At 35.8% G+C, this 20,121-nt stretch overlaps 4 protein-coding genes across 7 annotated transcripts; all 4 read right to left on the bottom strand.

Moving 5' to 3' along the window:
- Window positions 1-653: 653 nt before the first annotated feature.
- Window positions 654-3,486, bottom strand: LOC111016412 (protein LEAD-SENSITIVE 1). The gene is made up of 2 exons (XM_022291812.2): window positions 2,945-3,486; window positions 654-1,708 (listed from the first exon to the last, which is right to left on the bottom strand). Exons 1-2 carry the CDS (start codon window positions 3,036-3,038, stop codon window positions 981-983), a joined length of 822 nt encoding a protein of 273 aa, XP_022147504.1. The 5' UTR covers window positions 3,039-3,486; the 3' UTR covers window positions 654-980.
- A 705-nt stretch (window positions 3,487-4,191) lies between these two features.
- Window positions 4,192-5,957, bottom strand: LOC111016255 (protein LEAD-SENSITIVE 1). 2 transcript variants are annotated; one of them, XM_088124484.1, is made up of 2 exons: window positions 5,720-5,957; window positions 4,192-5,125 (listed from the first exon to the last, which is right to left on the bottom strand). In XM_088124484.1, the coding sequence occupies exons 1-2, from the start codon at window positions 5,814-5,816 to the stop codon at window positions 4,395-4,397; spliced, it is 828 nt and encodes a 275-aa protein (XP_087980610.1). In that variant the 5' UTR covers window positions 5,817-5,957; the 3' UTR covers window positions 4,192-4,394. The 2 variants fall into 2 exon arrangements, with proteins under 2 accessions (XP_087980610.1, XP_022147259.1); XM_022291567.2 differs by having other exon boundaries at window positions 4,192-5,132.
- Window positions 5,958-9,193: 3,236 nt separating this feature from the next.
- Window positions 9,194-12,435, bottom strand: LOC111016269 (protein LEAD-SENSITIVE 1). The gene is made up of 3 exons (XM_022291581.2): window positions 12,275-12,435; window positions 12,025-12,199; window positions 9,194-10,055 (listed from the first exon to the last, which is right to left on the bottom strand). The coding sequence occupies exons 1-3, from the start codon at window positions 12,275-12,277 to the stop codon at window positions 9,388-9,390; spliced, it is 846 nt and encodes a 281-aa protein (XP_022147273.1). The 5' UTR covers window positions 12,278-12,435; the 3' UTR covers window positions 9,194-9,387.
- A 596-nt stretch (window positions 12,436-13,031) lies between these two features.
- On the bottom strand, window positions 13,032-19,712 carry FKGP (L-fucokinase/GDP-L-fucose pyrophosphorylase). 3 transcript variants are annotated; one of them, XM_088123968.1, is made up of 7 exons: window positions 19,175-19,712; window positions 18,500-18,788; window positions 17,478-17,842; window positions 16,163-16,289; window positions 15,047-16,060; window positions 14,025-14,752; window positions 13,032-13,552 (listed from the first exon to the last, which is right to left on the bottom strand). In XM_088123968.1, the coding sequence occupies exons 1-7, from the start codon at window positions 19,508-19,510 to the stop codon at window positions 13,160-13,162; spliced, it is 3,252 nt and encodes a 1,083-aa protein (XP_087980094.1). In that variant the 5' UTR covers window positions 19,511-19,712; the 3' UTR covers window positions 13,032-13,159. The 3 variants fall into 3 exon arrangements, with proteins under 3 accessions (XP_087980094.1, XP_022147330.1, XP_087980095.1); XM_022291638.2 differs by having other exon boundaries at window positions 14,025-14,755; window positions 19,175-19,711; XM_088123969.1 differs by lacking the exon at window positions 19,175-19,712 and having other exon boundaries at window positions 14,025-14,755; window positions 17,478-17,852; window positions 18,500-18,787.
- Between the last annotated feature and the right edge of the window lie 409 nt (window positions 19,713-20,121).

A 20,121-nucleotide genomic window follows, 5' to 3' on the forward strand; every position in this document is an offset into this window, starting at 1 on the left:
AATAGTTTTTGCTATTTAGATTTTAGATTATGGTAGTTGTCTCTTGAAGAAACCAGCTGTTTTAGAGATATTAGTTACATATTCCATATTGGGAATGTCCAAACTCCAAAGATATGTTTTTTCCCTCCCTCCCTAAGAAGACAAATCATTCACTATTCTAACTTTGGATGCAATACAGAAAGAATCTTCACCCATTTATGGTTCATGCTCTCTCTAGATTAGATTTCTGTTTTTGAGCTGCAAGTTCAGAAAAAAGTACAAAATGGGTTTCTAATCTCTTTCTTGAAATCCCCTGGCTTTAGTATAGACCACGTCAGGTCTTCTATGCAAAACCGAACCATGTCACTTCTGCACGTCATAATTTTGAGTTCAACACTACGTGAGGTTAGGGATTCAAACCTCCAACGTTTTAATCAAGGATATACATCTTAACTAGTTAATCAGTTGAGCTATGCTTAGATTGTCTTTTTCTCAAGTCATTCAATTGAATTACCCATGCTTTTGAGGTAATCACAGTTGAAGTCTTTCTCAAGAGTAGCAGTGAAAGCAGCATATGAATTATAAAACAGTACAAAATGTTAGTTTTCAACAGACTGATCAGTGATCAACTCAGACAGATACGCGGCGGTGTCTTCAACAATACAAAACCTGGAAACTCATTAATCTAGCTTTTTATTTCTGATAAGATAGAATCACATCAATGGATCAAGCGTTTTATCAAAATAACAAAAAACGAATCATCCAAGTCGAATGGAGACAGAAATATGTTGGCTGTGACATCCATTAGGTGGACTGGACAGCGACGTAGCTTGACTACATAATATTCATGATCAGGCTAGTTCATCCACAATTTCATTTAGGTTAAAAGAACAGTATTGCAACCATATGACATACCTATAAGATGGAAAGAAGACGAACGATCTGGAGTCGAGGATAAAACTGCAGTGTCGCTAACCATGGACCAGAGAATGGAGTTCAGATCACCTGGCCACAAGAATTTTTGAATCTTCATTCTTCTTGGAGGCTGCTGCTTCTTCTTCATCTTCGTCGTCTTCTTCATCTTCTTCTTCGCTGTTGAACAACTCCAGATTAACTGGCAAGTCCTCCACTGCCACCTTAACCACATCGGTTCGAACACCAATGTCAGTGGCGTATCTACTCATGCTGTACATTCCAGCAGTCATCACAGCCATACCCACAGGACTTGGCATTAGCAACTTCAGAGGAGAGGAAAGAATGGCAGCCAAGGGAGCACCAATGACAGAAGAAGCTTGACCACTTCTTCCAACCCCAAGCCTGTCTACAATCAGAAGACCTGTCTTGCAGTATAGAGCAAAATCCTCACAGTTGTTTTGAAACACATTGTAGTTTCCAAATCCATTTTGAAGAAGGTACATTGCTCGATGAATAACCATGTCGAATGAGTCGGACATTGCAGTGGTGCAAGTGCCACCCCGTACCCTGGAAAGGAAAACCGATGGGGTGACTCCATACTCAAAGCAGTAAAGGGATCCATTTCTGAGGAAGCAGTCCAGACAAGAAAGGACTACCCCACTGTTGGGCTGTTTGAATCCACAGTCAGGAAAGACTGGACAGGATGATGGATTGCTTGAACTCGAATCATAGAAATCAGGAGACGTGTCAGTGCTTGAATTCAAGTTCCTCTGAGGTCTAAAATGAACCACCTTGCTTCCCCCTACAAAGATGCCTGCATAGCGAAACCAGTGGAGAAAGATGAAAAATGAAAATTTTATGGTAGTGTTAGAAGCTCCTGGTCTTGTCATTTTTAGTAAATGGAATTGGAAGTAAACATAAATGGGGTTTCACATAAGTCAGAATAATTGGACTTCTCAAAACCATCAACTAAAAATGAACATTTTGAAACAGATTGCTTCAAATGGCATTGTGGAATTAAACATATGTGGTAATTGAGTTCAATGAATTAAAAAATTAACTTCTGAAGTAAAAATTTCTCCAGGCATTACAGTGTTGGAAAAATTCATTCTAAAAAGTCAGTCTTATACATGAAGTTTCATATGAAAAGTTTTATTTGAAAAAACCGAATAATTCAGGCCACAACTTAGGGTGAATAAAATAAAGCAGAGCTCTACATAAATTCAGAAGAATAGCAAAACTTACAGCAGAATATTTTTTTTTTATCAGATTCTGAAGAAATTCAAGAACAGTTAAGAACCACCTACCAAGAGGCAACAATCAATTGTCCAACAAAATCACAACCTAACCTACATGAGCAAACAATACATTTGGCACAAGAACAAAACTAAAAGGATTACAAAGAACACACAAAACTAATCAAAAACATTATTGCACTTGGGGACACGAAAATAAGCTGATGAACAACTAAAACTTAACAAAGACGTGGAGAAAATTGCAACTAAAATATATGATTTGAGCTTGAGAGCTAAACCATTTATAATCGATAGACGAATAACAAATACCTATCTCTCTCCCCCTTTTTTCTGGGGAAAAAAAACTTTAAGAAGGCACATTAGATGCGGAATTCTATGGTCCTCATTCTAGTTTAAGAAATTAAAACTATCAGCTTCTTATTTACTGCACAATGCAAGAATGGATAAGCAATTAAACAAGCCGAAAATTGAAAGAATTGAGATCGTAAGTAACCATAAGATTGTAAATCTTGGAATGGGATCCAGCAAGCATTATGATGAAACACACAACATATAGAAAAATGCAATTCTAGTGAAACCAAACCCAGACAGTATCTATCAGCAATATATTGCCGGAAGAAAAAATCACAACCATGAACAACACAACAGTTAATCTGATTAATTATAAATGCAATATGATCGAGCGAGGGGGAAGAACCCAGAGACAGAAATGAGGGGACAACTGAAATTGAAATCGTTTTCCTCGCAAAGAATCTCGAAATTCAAAAGGGGGGAGAAATGAAGAAGAGAAATACCATGATGGGAATAGGCGAACACAGCTCTATAGGAGTAAATGTGGTCGCCCGGCTTGATTTCACTTCTCTCCACTCGATTGCTGAGCAAACCCATTTGCTCGCTTGGCCCGCTACCTCTGTTTTCTGGGTCTACTTCTTCATCCAACCGCCGCCGTCGCCAGTGGAACTCGCTACTGCCCCACAGTCACTGACTCACTGAAATTGTGATTTTCTTTTAGAAAATACGGAAGAAGCCAAATGGGTGCGTTGTGCTGTGGCGATCAATGGTTGGCTGGTGCGAGAATCAGTTCAACAACCCATCCACTGAATGTTTCTCTTTTTGGGTCTCTCTTTTTCTTGAGGATTTGCTTTAAAAAGGCGTCATGAATCATGATCCCAATGAAATGATGATATTATAGCTACGATGAGCCATATACATATATAATATAATGTTTTTCTTCCATTATTTTGACCGCATTTCTCTCATACCCAATGCAATCGAAGAATTTCTACAGGATAATAGAAGACCCAACACATAAAAAATATATACATATACTATTTTTTGGCAAGATAATCAAACAAATTTTAAGTTAGGTACAATAACTATTGTTTGGATTTCAAAATTGGGTTTTTGAATGGGCATGTAGATAAGGGAATCTGATGTGCTTTGGATTCCTTGCCATTCTTCCAAGTTATGCCTTGGCTGCTTTGTACACTTTATTATTCTTTTCCATACTCACTAAATTAACTCGGTTTCTGTGTTTTATTGCATACATTGACTTGGGGATTGGCATATCATCGCTTCACGCCATCAACTCCGAAAATTGAACAAAATGACCCAACAAATTTTTGAGTTCAAGAAATTGAGTTTAAAAACTAGTTTTTCTAAGAGTGAGAAGTGTGGATAGACAATTATGCTCATTGTTTTAAATGAAAGCATCAGACTCTCTTTTTGACTCTAGTGTTCTCAAATTTAGAACGAAAAATCGTTCGTGTGAGATTTCAATCGTTTTCTCAAAATCTAAAGCTCGAATCTTCGAGACCGTAAAAACCTTATTAATAATAAGAAAGGGCAAAAAATACGCTCAAACAACCTATCTTACTAATAATAAGAAAGGACCCTATCTAAGCTCTATTGTTGTAAAGCTTCAGCTCAAAAGCCGGTCTTACCTTCTATGTTATTAGTAAAGCCTAAAGCCCTTTACTAATAGAAAGGGATTTTCTTGCTTGTTTAGTAAAATCACGCTTTTCATTTTGATAGGAGTAGATGCTTGCAAGGACAGGGCACTCTTCATTCTTCATTCGAAACTAATGAATGTTGGGTCGGGGGGCTCTGCCTTGGTATCAAAAAGAGAGTTGGGTAAAGCAAACTCCCTCCTTGGACGAGCACGGTTCACTTTTCTCGAGTTTATGGATCGAAACAGTGGTAATTTTAAAAATATAGAAACCAAAATGAATCAAAATCAGAGGTCTAGCTACCCTCTTTCAATGTTACTTGCTTAGATGCTCTAAACGCTCTCTCAAAATCATCCATTTTCTTTGCTTCCATTTGATCTGAACTGCTTTTATTGAGATAAACCGGCAAGTCCTCCACTTCCACCTTAATCACATCAGTTCGAACACCAATGTCATTTGCATATCTTATACAATTGTACCATCCAGCAGCTGTCACAGCCATACCAACAGAACTTGACGACATTAGCAACTTCAGAGGAGAGGAAAACATGACAGCCATGGGAGCACCAAAGACAGAAGAAGCTTGACCACTTCTCCCAACCCCACGATTGTCTCTTATCAGAACACCCGTTTTGCAGTATAAACCAAAATCCTCACAGTTGTTTGCAAACACATCGTACTCCCCAAATCCATTTAGAAGAAGGTACATTGCTCTGTGGAGAACCTTATTCGATCGGTCGGATTTCGCAGTGGTGCAAGTGCCGCCTCGTACCCTCGAAAGGAGAACTAGTGAGGAGACTCCATAATCAAAGCAGTAAAGGGAGCCGTTGCCGAGACAGCAGTCCAGACAAGAAAGGACCACACCACTGCCCGGCTGCCTGATTCCACAATGGGGGATGCTGAGGATGTTTGGACAGGATAATGATGGAATGCTTTTACTTGAAGAACAGAAACCAGAAGATGTGGCACTGGCAGTTGTTGATTTCAAATTCATCTCAGCTGTAAAATGAATCACCTGGTATCCACCTGCGTACTAGTGGAAGAAGATACAAAATGAAAACTTTATGGTATATATTGTCAGAATGTGTTATTACACTTCAGAAGTTCCGGGTTCGGCCCTGTTTAGTAAATCTAAATGTAAATGGACTCTCAAAAGAAGTTACAAAAACCCCATTTGGCAACTACTTTGTTTTTGGTTTTCTGCTTTTGAAATTTTAGTTTATGATTACTGCTTTCACTTACTTTGGTATAAATCTAAGCCAATTTTTTAAAGCTAAAAGGATAGTTTTTAAAAATCTTGTTCCTTTTCAAAATTTGGAATTGAAAAAGATTGAAAGAGTATTCATAATTTTCATAAAACTAAAAATAAAATTGTTATCCAACAGGGCTTAAATAATTGGACTTCTTAGAACTCAAGAAAACAAACTTATATATTGGTGGACAATGGACACAATTATCCCATTGGTACGACATGAAATCAAAAGCAAAATCAAGAGAGTTATGTCTAAGGTGGACAATATCATATCATTGAAGAAAAGTATCTATGTCTTTGTTAAGACAAAGTAGATATCTACCCAAAGAAACCACGATCATAAGAAAGCAAATCTCGGTGAAACTCACAACTTTCAGATTGATAGAGATGGCTTTTGTGCTGGTCAATCTGTATCCCATTCTTCAGGTATAGTTTTGTTTGATCACAGATCGGCAGGTGATCCATCCTTTCACCCCCTTTGGTCAGTCAGTCGTCTTGATCCATCAGAGGGTCTTGAGCTAGCTTCCTTGAAGAGGCTTGATGGGAAAGAGAGGTAAAAGAACCTAAGGAAGGTACCTCACAAGCTCTTGGATTCCATGGCTAAGGCTTACTTTGGCAGAGGACTTTCCACTAGAAACAGAAAAAATGTAATACTAGTAAAACCTTAGCAAATAAGTCCAGACGGTATGCATCAGAAATATAGTAGCAGGAAGAAGAATGGTGGACTGTGAACAACCCTTGATGTGATTTTATTCCCATATTGTTTTGACAGAAATGCTATGGTATTGCTATACAGAGTGGATAACAGATTAGGAAATGCAAATTGCAAATAATGTGGAAATTGAAAAGTGGGAGTAACAAAGAGAAGAGAAGAGAAGTATGAATTAGTACCATGATGGGAATAAGTGAAGGCAGCTCTGTAGGTGTAAATGTGGTCACCAGGTTTGATCTTACTTTTGCCCACTCGATTGCTCACAAAACCCATTTGCTCTCTTCGCCTGATCCCTCTGCAATCTGGGTCTGCTTCAATCAATTGCCACTCTCACCAATCCAACTCCCTACCACCCCACAGTCACCACGCCAAATTATGAACCTCTCAAGCAGAAGAAACGATGGAAATTGTAAATAATGACCCAAAATGTTTTTTAGGTTTAGGAAATTCACCCAAAAGTTAAAAAAAATGAGTCTTTCTGACTGGCCGGTGAAACCGAAATCACACAACTATCATTGTTTCAAAAGTTAAAAATATTGTTGTTTTAAAAAACTGAAAACATGGTCGACCATGCCACGTGGCTCCATGCCGGGTGCCACATAACCTTGCATTCATGTATTCAGGATTTTCGCTTTTCAATGTCTCAGATATCCAATTGTTTTGAGTTTTTTAAAACAACAATATTTTTTAAAAAAGTTTCAAAATCTACCATACTTTTAATATTTTTAATTAAACTACAATATTTTTAAAATAAGTTTCATTTACAATAATATTAATAAAAATGTCCCATGAATATCACCCAATATTCATTCAATTTCAACTGATTCAATGAATTTCAAATTTCATTAAATTTCTGAAATAAATGTAACTTAATGCTCGTTTAACCTTTGGAATCGGTGAGAAATGATTTTAAAATTTAGCATTTTGAATAATGGAAATGATTTCAAATTTCTAATTGTGTTTGGAACCAAATGGAATTCAAATCATTAAAAGTGAAATTTCTTAGTTTGATGTTCACGAGAAATGAAAAAAAAAAGGCATATTATTTTACTATTATGCCCTTATAATTTAGTATAATATTATATTAATAATAATATAATATTTTAATATGAAATAATATCAACCACATATACAAATGAAATCATTTAATCAAATCAAGATATTAAATTAAATCTTGCCAATAAGATTAAAAAAGAAAAAACTTGTAAACAAATACTTGAAAAAACTTAAAGTCGAATTATTCCGAATGTAAACAAAAATAATTCCTATGTTTACTTTTTTTCTTCTAATGCAACCTCCTACTTGCTTAAACTTTTTTCTTTTAACTTCTTTTGATTGAAGAAAAAACCTCACGAACAAAAACACAAGAACGAAACTTAAAAAAAAATTACAAAAATGTTTTAAAAAATACTAAAGAGAAATTTTAAATATATAAAAAAAAATTGTATTTTGCTTGAACAATAATTCAGAAAATGTTTGTAGAAGAGAGACGAGGAAAAAAGTAATTTAGTTGAACGGCTATTTGCTTATGAAGTCATGTTTGAAGATTATCTGAATGTAGAATAAATTTGGAATTAGATACTTTTTAATTTCAAATCCGAACTATTTGGAATGGAAAATTTTGGGACTTAAAACGTGATTTCAAGCTCATTCTTTTTCTTTCCAAACAGACACATGAAATGATTTTTTCAAAATCATTTATGATTTGAGAATCCTTGTAAATTCTAGTTCCAAACAGAGGGTAAATGAAATTGCATAAATCTTTCTGTATTCCTTTTTTTAATTTATTATAATTTTTCGAGTAAAATAATCGAAATTTCCAAAAGAATATGATTCAGTATGATCCTAAAAATTATTTCTTTACTTTCAGAAAAAAGTCACAACTGTTTCATTTGAATTAAGGAGTATAATTGTTCATTCACATCCTGACTTTTCAAAAAAATATTTTTTTTGTTTTTTTCAGTACAAAATATTGTTAGTTAGAAAAACCTATTTTCAAATTTAGACCCATTTTCTAAACCTAAAAACATTTAGGATCATTTTGATCAGCCGCACAATCCCAAGTTTCAATGACATTCCTCACCCTCGTAAAAGCACCTTTCTTTCATCTTCCCCCTCCCTTTTCTCTCTCCTCGTAAAAGAGTTCAAATACTAGTTTGTTTATGTATTTTAAGATTTTGTTCATTTTAGTTTCTATACTTTTAAAATGTTCGTTTTGGTTCATGTATTCTCAATTTTGGTTCATTTTAGTCCATGTATTTATTAAAATGTTCATTTTTTGGTCCTGTACTTTTAAAAAGTGACTATTTTGCTCCCTTAATTTTATCCTTAATCTAATTTTTTTCTATCATCATTTCAACACGACATTAAAATCATTATATTTCTTAAAATGTAAACAATACTTTATGGTAAAAGTTTCCATTATGTGTAAAATTTGTGTTAATTTTTTGCAAAGAGGGACTAAAATGATCACTTTTTAGAAGTATAAGGATTAAACTGAACATTTTTAAAGTACAAGACTAAAATGAACCAAAGTTTAAAATATAGGGACCAAAATGAAGTACGGGAATTAAAATGAACCCAAGACTGGATGTACAGGGACCAAAATAGTAGTTTTAATTTAAGGCGGTATATATTTTAAAAGAAATAAAGTTTCTCTATACATATTGGTGCTTAACTTGAGTATAATTCAACCGTTAAAGCGAATGTAGCTCATTTTGAAGAAATTTCTTACATTTTTCTTTTAAGAATATAAAAATTAGTATCATTTTTTTAAGGCCAAATCTTCTCCAATCTCCATCTTTTTTCGTTTTTTTACACCATGTGGGGTTGTAGAATCTCCATCTTTGTCGTTAATCTTTTGTAAATATATTTTCATACAAATATTATTTATAATTTTAGATTTTATGATTACAAGATAGTCAATTATTGTCTAAACATTAAAGCTTTATTTTCAAACTAAAAAATAATCCATCTATTTTTACAATTTTCATATTTCTTTGTCGAAATTTTCATCAACATTGATATTTCTATTTCTATAAGATTAGAGCCTCAACATTTTCATCAACATCAATATTTCAAACCTTACCTTAATACTTACAAAAATAAAAAATTGCTGTAGTACCAAAAGTAATAGAACTCAATACTATTCATATAAAGAGAAAAAAAAAAGAAGTATAAATCAGTGGCATATCTATAGGGAAGAACCTTATTCATACACTTTTAATCCCCTAAGTTAAAAGATGTTTCAGTTCATACTTCATAGACGAACTTATGAGACATGGCCTCTTCCCATCCTTGATCATCTAAATACTCCCTCAAATCTTACTTCTTTGCTTCCATTTGATCGAAGTTGCTTCTATGATAAACCGGCAAGTTCTCCACTTCCACCTTAATCACATCAACTCGTTGTCCAATGTCATTCACATATCTACCAAAGTTGTACCATCCAGCAGCCGTCACAGCCAAACCCACAGAACTTGACATTAACAACTTCAGAGGAGAGGATAAAATGGCAGCTGCGGGAACACCTATGAAAGAAGAAGCTTGACCACTTCTTCCAAGCCCTCTATTGTCGCTTATCAGAAGACCTGTTTTGCAGTATAAACAAAAATCCTCACAGTTGTTTTGAAACAAATCGTACTTCCCAAATCCATTTAGAAGAAGGTACATTGCTCTGTGGAGAACCTTATTCGATCGGTCGGATTTCGCGGTCGTGCAAGTGCCGCCTCGTACCCTCGAAAGGAAAACCATTGAGGAAACTCCATAATCAAAGAAGTAAAGGGAGCCATTGCCGAGGAAGCAGTCCAGACAAGAAAGGACTACGCCACTGCACGGCTGCCTGATTCCACAGTGGGGGATGCAGAGGGTGTTTGGACAGGATGGTTGAATGCTTGAGCTTGAACAACAGAAACCAGAAGATGTGGCAGTTCTTGAATTCAAATTTACCTCGGGCGTAAAATGGATCACCTGGTATCCACCTGCGTAGATGCCTGCACAGAGAAACCAGTGGAAGAAGATACACAACGGTAACTTTATGGTATATGGTATATATTGTCAGGAATGTGTTAAGACTTATGAGTTATGACACTTCAAGAGACAAGAAGTTCCGGGTTCAGCCCTGTTTAGTAAATCTAAATGTAAATGGACTTTCACAGAAGTTAAAATCCCCATTTGATAATTACTTTATTTTCTGTTATCTGTTTTTTTTGTTTTTTTGTTTTTTTTGAAATTTTTGTTTTTTGTTTTTTTTTTTTTTTTGAAATTTTAGCTTATAAATACTAGTTTCGCCTGAGTGAGAATTCAAAGAAATTGAAAGAAAGTAGGCATAATTAGTAAAGGCAGAAAACTAAATAATTCGACTTCTCAAAACAATTCCACGTGAACTTTTTATTTAATGCCCAATGGTATGATTCGCAAGAATGGAGAAGCTGTTACCGAGCTGAAAATTGCAAGAAATGAGAAAACTATTAGGGGTGCAAAGAGTGCGACTGCAAACAAAGTCGAATTAATTTTGAGTGAAATCAAAAGAAGAACTGGACAACATCATATTATAGTAGATATATTTGGGGTACCGTCATGTTCAACAAAGACATACTATATATCTACCGAAAGAAACCATAACCATAATAAAGCAAATCTTGGTGAAACACACAACTTTCAGAGGACTTTCCACTACAAATAGAAAAAACGCTATACTAGTGAAACCTTAGCAAATAAGTCACCAGACGGTATGAATTGAAATGCTATGAACAGCAGTTGATGTGATTTATTCCCATATTATTTTGACAGAAATGCTATGGTATTGCTTTTCCGAGGGGATATAGATGATTTATTTAATGTTGTATCATATTTTATGTTTAATTATTAGCTTTTCTAGCTATCTAGAATTTATTATGCTTAGGAATGCTTGTTTTGCCTTTGAAGAGTTCGTTTGGTGAGTTTGTGGCATATGGGGTGAGTTAGACTTTCTTCTTCTTTTTTTTCAATGTAGTTGTGGCGATTCAAGCACTCACTCTTTTTTAATATGGATTAAGCTCTGAAACCTAATTAAGTACATTTTAGCACTACTTTAGCTAGGCTAAGTTAAAGGGGGTGTTGTGGCATTGGATCACATCTTGCTACTTAAATATAATTTTAGCTTATTTAAGTTAAATTGACTTGAGTGGTGTTTTAAGATCATTTTTGGCATATTTGGCACCACTTAAAGTATGTTTTGTTCTTGAATATCCTAAACTAATTTTTGGTTTACTTTACCGTTACTTTGTTTGTTTCAAGTTAATATGTTTTAATCTATTCATGAAGTTCATCTACAATATAGTAGAATGACTTAGGTAAAGTAACACTTTATTCTCACTATATGTTCACATAAGTTTATTTTTCATTTGTTTTTTCAAGTTCTTATGATTTTTCCTCTCCTGAGCTTTGAAAATTAGAGGAGATTTCATAAAGCAAGGAGATAAAAGTTTTCTATAGATTAGGTTTAGATTTACGTTGTAGTCAAAATTTAGCTTTTGTTGTATTTGATTATCTATACTAGACAGATTGTAAAAATCACTTTTTATTTAATATAAATCGAAGTTTATTATGATAATTCGGAATGTGTGCCTGTGAAGTTTGATTTAAATTTGAAGAAATATTTAGGTAATAAGGTTTAACAAGAAAAACAAAAAAGGAAAATTATTAAATTTGTTATCCATGGCGACAAAATTCATTTTCTCATCGCTAAAGTCTGGCGACGAAATCTAAAAATCATCGCCAAAGACCTTTAGCTATGAAATCTCTAATTTGTCACCAAAAATCTATCGCGACGGAACCATGCTGACGAAATATTGAGTGACAACGATTTTGTTAGTCGTGAAAATTCAAATTTCTTGCAGTGATAACAGAGTTGGAAATGCAAATTGCAAAGAGTGTGGAAATTGAAAAGAGGGAGTAACAAAGAGGAGAAGTGACAATTACCATGATGGGCATAAGTGAAGGCAGCTCTGTAGGTGTAAATGTGGTCACCAGGCTTGATCTTACTTTTGCCCACTCGATTGCTCACAAAACCCATCTGCTCTCTTCGCCTGCTCCCTCTGCAATATGGGTCTACTTCTTCATCCGATCGCCACTCCCACCAATCCAACTCAACTCGCTGCCACAGTCACCATAACAAATTATTAACTTCTTATACATAAACAAAGAAAGCAGAAGAAACAAAAGGGTGAACCATGGTTGGCTGGTCCGTCTACACAATTTCCACCCTCCTAAAAGCATCCTTTCATATTCCCCCTCCCTTTTCTCTCTCCCTCATAAAAGCATTTTTCCATGTTCCCCTAGCCTCTCTCTTCCACCCTTTCGTATTACTCCTTCACGTCCCCTCTTTTCTCTCTCACATGAAAGCACACATTCCATATTTCCCTTTCCCTCGAAAGAAAAGAACCCTCTCAATTCCCACTGTCTCCCTAGGTACTTTTTTCTTTTTACTTTTTTTATATCTCTTTGTACGTGCCAGTTGCATGTAGCTCGACTAATCACGAGTCAATCACTAAATCCTACCACATTCGGTTGACAAAGAAACTCGTAGGATATTAAATCTTAGGTAGGTAACCACTGTGGTTTGAACACATTCCCTCTAAGTCTTTGGCTATTTCCATTGGTCCTTATTGACACTAGGTCATCTATGATGGTTCCCTCGGTATTCTCGGTATTCTCTCTTTGTAACTCAGAATCTTCCTGGAAGTTCAACTTGGGTTTTCTTTTGAATTATCTTCAGGAAATTACAACTAGAAACATAAAAAAACATTTCTTAACATTTTTTAAAAGCAAATTGCAGATAGCATATCCACCAAATAAGCCCCAAGTGTAACAGCTTTAACATCAATCTTTAAAATCAACAAAAAGAATTCCTGAACAAAAAAGTACCAACGAATATAGCAAAAAATGTAATCAAGAATTCTTCATACGGGGGTTAAATCCATAACACATCAAGCAGCAATTTCTGGTTTTCTTTATTTCACACAGAACATGTAAACACGAGAATAATTTAATATGGATCGGAATAAATTAACAACAGTAGAATATGTAACCTTATACTGCCTCTATATAAATGATTCTATAAAGATATGTTCCAATTGTATACTTTTACATCGAAGTTTTTGTCATCTTCAAGCTTGTTTCTCAGTTCCGTGGCTAGTACTGAACTTCTAGCCAGTAATAAAGCAAAGCCCCCGCCACCAGCACCCACCAGTTTGTAGCCACAACAATAGGGGTCTGCAAATCCAAAGAGCTTATCAACAAACTCATTGCTGCAGAAAGGATCTAGTTCCTGATGCAATCGCCAAGTCTCCATCATTATTTCCCCCAACTCATCAATATCACAGTTCATCAGAGCATCTCTCCCAATCTTTGCTAGCGCAGCTAAACGCTTAATGCTGGATATGAGAAGGTTATCACGTCTGACATATCGTGTCACCACTTTTTGAAGGACTTGATGTGCAAGTCGGACCTGCACATCAATTAAAGAATATAAGCCCAGAAGACAAAAGTTACAAAAAAAGATACTAGATGTAGTCTTTCAAAAGATGGTATGATGGTATCACAGAGCTTTTCATAGATGTAGTATGCCGAAAGATTAAGACAACCAAGTTTTGTGTTAGCAATGTTGGAAAGGTGTAGCATAAAACAAACAGGAGAAACCCAACTGGGTAGACCATTAGCATCAGGACAATTGGAGGAAGTCAGGTTTACAATCGATTCTTAATAATAAACAAGAGAAGTAGAAATCACAATAATTAAAAAAACAACTTTTAATTTCCAAAAGTAAGATTGATATCAATTTCAGAGAACCATGTACCCCTGCACAGTTCACTTTCAAACATATAATTTTTGTCAAATGCCTTTACTCTCCGGAAGCTTGTAATTTCCAAACACAACACCGAGGTTGATTCAGGGCAAGTGAGAAAGTTTAGGATGCTTACTTGACCAGTAAATACCACGAGCAATCGGTTCTGCAACTCTGGGACCAATCGAGGTGATGGCAACAAGGGGACAACTTGAAGACGTAATGGGATTCCAGGAAAACTTGTTGTAAACTTGATGCCAGGGTATAAACCTCCAATTTGATCCTGCCAGCCACCTCCAGTCCCCATAAGCTGCTCTAGCATCAATACAAGTCTGGCAACATTTTCATTGCTTCCATCCCCCTCGGTTACCTGAAGAAGACCTTTCACCACAGCAGCAGCTAAGATGCTAGAAGTCCCCAGGCCACTACCACGAGGCACATTTGCCCAAGTCTTGATTTTCAAACCAATAACAGTTAGCATATGATCGTGAATAATGCCAGTCACAAGCAATGCAGATTTGACGAGCCGAAATGGATCACCACTATCAAATGGAGTGGTAATAGAATTAAGATCCTCAATATGTAACTCATTTCCAGCATCATCACTAAGCAGAACTCCAGAAGTTTTTGTTGTCTCTATACAGGTCCCAATAGGAAGAGAACCTTCCAAATTAATTGCCATGTTTAACACACAACCAGGCCGCTCTAAGCTCCATGGAGGAGTGTCACTCCAACCACCAACAAAATCCACACGTACAGGTAATTTAACAATTACCTTTTTATGGTGGATTAATTGGTTCGTGCTATTATCAGAGAGACTATTTTCGTGTACCAGATTATCGGTGTCAGGCTTGTCCAAGAGATCTTCTGAAGATATTATAAAAATAAAAATAAATAAATAAAAAAGTTGTAATAAATTAGGAAAAGAACATGTTATGTAAGCTAAAATAGCATAAAGTTCAGATCAATAACTAATTTGACAAGACAAGAGAAACGGTAAAATATTTATGGAAAAAATAAATAGCATGGGGAAATACGAGTAAAAAAGTTCACTGCATTTCACCGCATCTTATATTCTGCATTATTATTTTATTTCTTTCCATTATTTTCTATTATTGCTTCCGTCTTTTCCAATGGTAATGAACACCATAATTTTACCTTTAAACCCATATCTAACTGCTGAAGCAGTTTCATCAGCAACCGCAGCCAAAACTTCCCGTTCCAACTCACATGCTGCTGTCTCCTCACTGCACGTTCTAAGGAGATCGACTTGCACCTGGTACAATCGGCTCTTTGGAACAACTCTAATGTTCTGGTTGTGAAGTTCGGGGCACATGTCTAGAAAATCCTTGCATGTTTCTGATCCCGAAACTTCTTTCTGCAGAATTTCTTCACATAATTGAGATAAATTGCGTCCAAGCATGCCATAGTTAATACAAGCTTTAGCAATTCCAGCAGCAAGATCTGCTTGGTGATCACTTGATCCGGTACACATTTTAATAAAATTGATTGACTTATGCAATTCCTCCAAACTTACTCGATGAGAACTTTTCCATAACAAAAGCAAGTGCTCCATTTTTTTGTCACTCAATCCCATCAACCACATAGCTAGAGTAAGCATCTCAAAGTAGGAAATAACTGGGAATATTCTTGCATTCCACAAGCACTTCTCCCGAGTACCAGCTGTAATCCACAAATCACTTTCTTCAATACCTAAATCTTGCAAAACCTTCTTCCAAGGCTTCCCGCAAAATGTCCCACCCTTAGAGACTGAAATTTTTGGGTTGTCATGAATTCCACAATATACTATGACTCTTTCATTATAACCTAATAATGGAACCTCCCAAAGACAATGACGATCCGGAAGCATAAACCTAAATGCTCCTCCCTGTAACTGGTCACTAAATCCTGAGACGTTAACACTAACAACTATACATTGGGAACCAATCTGTACTCCAACAGAAATGGAAGAATCATAAATTAGAGAGTCCTCTCCAACTGAGACTTCAGGTCCAATTTTACTGGAAAGGATAACAGCAGATGCTGCAATATCAGATGCAGTAGTAGCTGGGACAGAACACAGGTGCCTTCGTCCAATAAGTTCTGATTCTTCCCCACTTAAATGATCCAAAACTTCACTTGAGGTGCCAAAATGTAAGAACAACAAGTCATCTGCAATTTAATAATAGTATAAGAATAACTTTAACCAAGAAAAATATAAAGCAAAGAAAAACGGATATAATAAACTTCTGTTGCAAAGTTGTTATGACATACAAGCACAATAGCTGAACATCTTCTGCCTTCCCAACCTACGAATCAACTCTTCACCAAAAGGACGTGACTGCAACCATTCGTGTTTGGCAGGAACCCAAGCTGCAACCAGATCTTCATATAAACTAATCTGCATATACATACAAAACATTTATTTAATACCATAAAGCATACCATTGCAAAAGTACTAAGAAATATTGAGATCTTTACTTTTAAAAATATGAATGGTACTTTACCGAGGGCATTTTTTCCTCTACATTACTGGTGTCACTTTTTTATTTTCATAAACATAAAATGTTCATTAATAAGAGGCACAAAGATTTAGGAAAAACAAGAGGATGTTGTATGTGTATCCACTTTACCAAAATAAAGATGATGCAAAAACGATATCCACTTGCAATGCAATAAAAAAGAAGAAATTTGAAATTTTTAACACAGTAAAACAAATAAACAGACAACTTCACTCTTTCATATTAGTGTTGATTGGCCTGGAAAGCATAACCAAACAAAAATTTCAAGAATAACAATCATTCAATCACAGATGCAGTGATTTAATCAGTGGAGGAAAAGTAATGAATGGAGGATTGTAAATAAGAATTGAGGAATCGACAGAAAGGATTTTCTATGTTGAAACAACCTTACAACATGACTAGATATCATGACATAATGCAAGAAACAAGATCGGTTGAAGAGCACAATGTTGTAGCTAAATTTCCATCACATAGTAAATTAAATGGTTAAATTATTGTTTCTTTTTGAACTATTGACCAATTTCTAATGCCATCATCCTTGAAACTGAAAAGTATTTGAATTGAAGTCCCTAACCTTTTTATTTTCTGTTAAAATAGGAAGGGAAAAAAAGGACCATCATTTTTTATTCTTAGATGATACACTGAGAATGCATTCTCCCTTCTCTTCTCTCTCCTCCTTCCCTCCCTCTCTTCTCTTATTCCTACCTCTTTTCTCTGGGAGAGGAGCCACTAAATTCAAAGAGAAAGAAGAGTTGGAGGATGGTGCACAGTCGATGTGTCAATTGAGCAAGAATAAAATTGGTGTCGGTGGATGAAATTGGAAATTTAACAAAAGAAATTTTCAGACGATTAAAACTTTTAAATTCTAAGAATGACCTAGAAACATATTGATAGTTTAAGGATGAAAATAACTTTTAATGGGTACACAAAATCCAAACATAATATTCAATAAAGTTGGATCGATATACAGTATGATTCTAAATGGAGAGATGTGAATATTATTATCCCTTCCACATTTGGTTTCTTGTGCAAAGTTAAAATTTTAAAACTGAATATTAGTAGCTTGCCTCCTTCCCACACTTCAGAAGCTCTGAAATCATAGGTTGGCATTCACATGCAAGCAAAACTAGCTCAACCCATCCTTTACCTCTAACTGCTATTATTCCGGTGTCAAGAAGCGTTCTACCATCACTTAGAATGGCATTATTCTTGGTAAGTTCATCAACACTGGGTTTCTGCAAGAGATTGTCAACTAAACTGAGAGTGTAAACCCTGCCAGGTGTCCCACTTTTAGATGCCACAATAACACCATGATTGGAAGCAATATCAAGGGTGATAGGAACAGTGATTATGCAAGAGGCGTCCTCTGGAAGGACCAAAGTGGATGCATCAAAACAAGGTAGAACATCGCCGGTCATAGTAAGTACTCCGCCTGCAGTGACCTCAACCAATCACCCCCATTCACGAAGAATGAAAGGAAGAAAATCAGTAATTGAGCATCGTTATGTTAAAAAATAAAATAATAATGAATCTTTCAATTAGATGTCATACGTGTTCTAACGTTATTTTTATGACAGTCGATTAAATGAATGCATGCAACACATGCTTGTGAATCATCTTTTTTTAATGGGAAACAAAATTTCATTAAAAGAATGATAGTTATACAGAAAATTTCTATGAAAAAAAGGAGTTAACATAATCCTCTTGAAATGCTAATCAAAAGTAACATTATCCTGCATGTTACCCACCAAATGCTCCTTAAAATATTGTCCTATTTCTTTCTAACCATAAAATGGTCCTTAAAACATTAAGCCACAAATCTTATTTTTCATTTTCAAGAGGATGACCCTAACTAGCAACTAGTACTATTTGTCTCACTTCTCAACGGAAAGTCAATGCACATTGAAAGTATTCAACAAATGTTCAAAACTCCAAGGTAAATGAACACCGAAGGAAGAGACGGCCAGTCTTCCTCCTGGTACCTTGGCATTTACCAAATGATCTCATGGCAGGAATTTTTAGAAATTTAGAGCAGAGCAAAAAAATCATGAAATTATAACGGGTTGGAAAGAGAGGAAGAGAAGAAAACCTTCATTTTTAAAAGCCTGTCTTGCACACGAAGCAATGGCAAGAATGTGGTCAAAAAGCAACGGAACTGGGCCATCAGGGTCATCTGCTGCAAGATACGGTAGAGGCAAGAACACTTTTCCCATGGGATTTGCCCAGGGGACTCTTTTCGAGTCACCTCCAGCATGAAGCAGTAGTACATGTTTTTTGGATATGAAGCTGGCAAGATGTGAGAGAGGAACTTCATTGCTATTACTTGGCAATTTAGGCGACAGATCAGACTCGTTACATCCATTGTTTGTAATCTCCACCTATTACATGGTAAAGAAACCCAACAACAAAACGATGTCAACAAATCTAGAGTAACAGCATTCTTTAATCCACTGACCTTCAAATGAAATGAATAGCAAATACACTACAGAAAACAGCCAAACGAAACATTCCCTCCATCTGCATATCGGTATCACTATTCCAGCTTAGAGATCCTTCAATGCAGCTAAAACAGGATTGTCGAACAAATTAGCATAGTTGTCCCTAGTTTATTTACTTTTCAAGCATTTTATGTTGGTAATTACATAATATTGGAACTGCCATGAACCTGTATTCACAAACTCCTAAAACAGAATTGTCGAGCAAATTAGCATAGTGATGCCAAGGTTCAAGCACGAGGTTTCAAATGAGCTGAAATGAAAGTTACCTCAGGGCTAGGAACAAGCCCGAGCTTCTCGTAATACTTTGCAAGGGCGTGAATAGCATTGAGGGTAGCGGCTCCAGAGCCAATCCGCTGGCCATTGGGGTCAGGCACGGCGAGGGTGATTGTAGAGTGAGCAATCCGGCCAATACGCTTCGCGCGATTGAGCTGCCACTCGTAAAGCTGAGCTTGCTCGGGGCTAGCGGCGGTGAGAACAATTGCATCCCAAGTGGGGACCCTCGAAGGGTGCCTCACTGAGAGCCGTAAATGGTACCATGATTTTCTTAGGATTGACTGAAGATCGGCCTTCTTCCGTCTGGTTCTCGAGACTCTGGGTTCCATTATCCTGCTCGGAATTAGGAAGAATGGTGAAGAGCTTTGGAGTATTCCAATGGCTGACGGTGGATCGGAAGGGAATCGAAGAGATACCGGCGATCTGATTGGAGCTGAAAACCAGTTGGCCGGTGGACCATCGTCACCCCTTCGCAATAAATGACGATCACGACGCCAGATCTACTGCAGTCAACTTATGGGTCCTTTTTCTTTTTCACCGTTTTTCTTTTTTTTTCCTTTTGATTCGTTAAGGAAAAAACTTCAATTTTTATCCCTAAATTTGGGAGGTTGATCAATTATGAAAATAATTGGATATGTGCTTTTTTTCTTTTTTGAGATAAACATATGTGATTTTTTAATCTAATCATTGTATAAATCTCAAATAATTCCCTACGTTTAATTTATTGTGTTTGTGATAATTCTCAAAAAAAAAAAATACATATATATATATATATATATATTATTGTGATTTCTTCAAAAATCTCTTCTATTCCCTAAGATGTCTTAGTTCTGTAATTCAATAAATGCACCATGATAAAATAATTTTAAGGAAAATTGTATTTGATAGCTAAACTTTTATTCATATTTACAAAACTGTCAATCACTTTTGTATTTTGTAA

This window comes from Momordica charantia (assembly GCF_013281855.1).
Source record: "Momordica charantia cultivar OHB3-1 chromosome 5 unlocalized genomic scaffold, Mcharantia_2.0 BLBB01000005.1, whole genome shotgun sequence".
Lineage (NCBI taxonomy): Eukaryota > Viridiplantae > Streptophyta > Magnoliopsida > Cucurbitales > Cucurbitaceae > Momordica > Momordica charantia.

Bases quoted from the DNA above. Each gene is read 5' to 3' on its own strand.
- LOC111016412 (XM_022291812.2), bottom strand. From the start codon at position 3,038: ATGGGTTTGCTCAGCAATCGAGTGGAGAGAAGTGAAATCAAGCCGGGC. The intron at 1,709-2,944 runs GTATTTCTCTTC...TTCGCTATGCAG, and splicing joins GTTCGCCTATTCCCATCATG to GCATCTTTGTAGGGGGAAGC.
- LOC111016269 (XM_022291581.2), bottom strand. The intron at 10,056-12,024 runs GTAATTGTCACT...TTCTCTGTGCAG, and splicing joins CTTCACTTATGCCCATCATG to GCATCTACGCAGGTGGATAC.
- FKGP (XM_022291638.2), bottom strand. From the start codon at position 19,510: ATGGAACCCAGAGTCTCGAGAACCAGACGGAAGAAGGCCGATCTTCAG. The intron at 18,789-19,174 runs GTAACTTTCATT...ACCATGTAATAG, and splicing joins GGCTTGTTCCTAGCCCTGAG to GTGGAGATTACAAACAATGG. The intron at 17,843-18,499 runs GTTTTCTTCTCT...AGGTCACTGCAG, and splicing joins ACAGGCTTTTAAAAATGAAG to GCGGAGTACTTACTATGACC.
- LOC111016255 (XM_088124484.1), bottom strand. From the start codon at position 5,816: ATGGATCACCTGCCGATCTGTGATCAAACAAAACTATACCTGAAGAAT. The intron at 5,126-5,719 runs GTGAGTTTCACC...ACTAGTACGCAG, and splicing joins TCTCTATCAATCTGAAAGTT to GTGGATACCAGGTGATTCAT.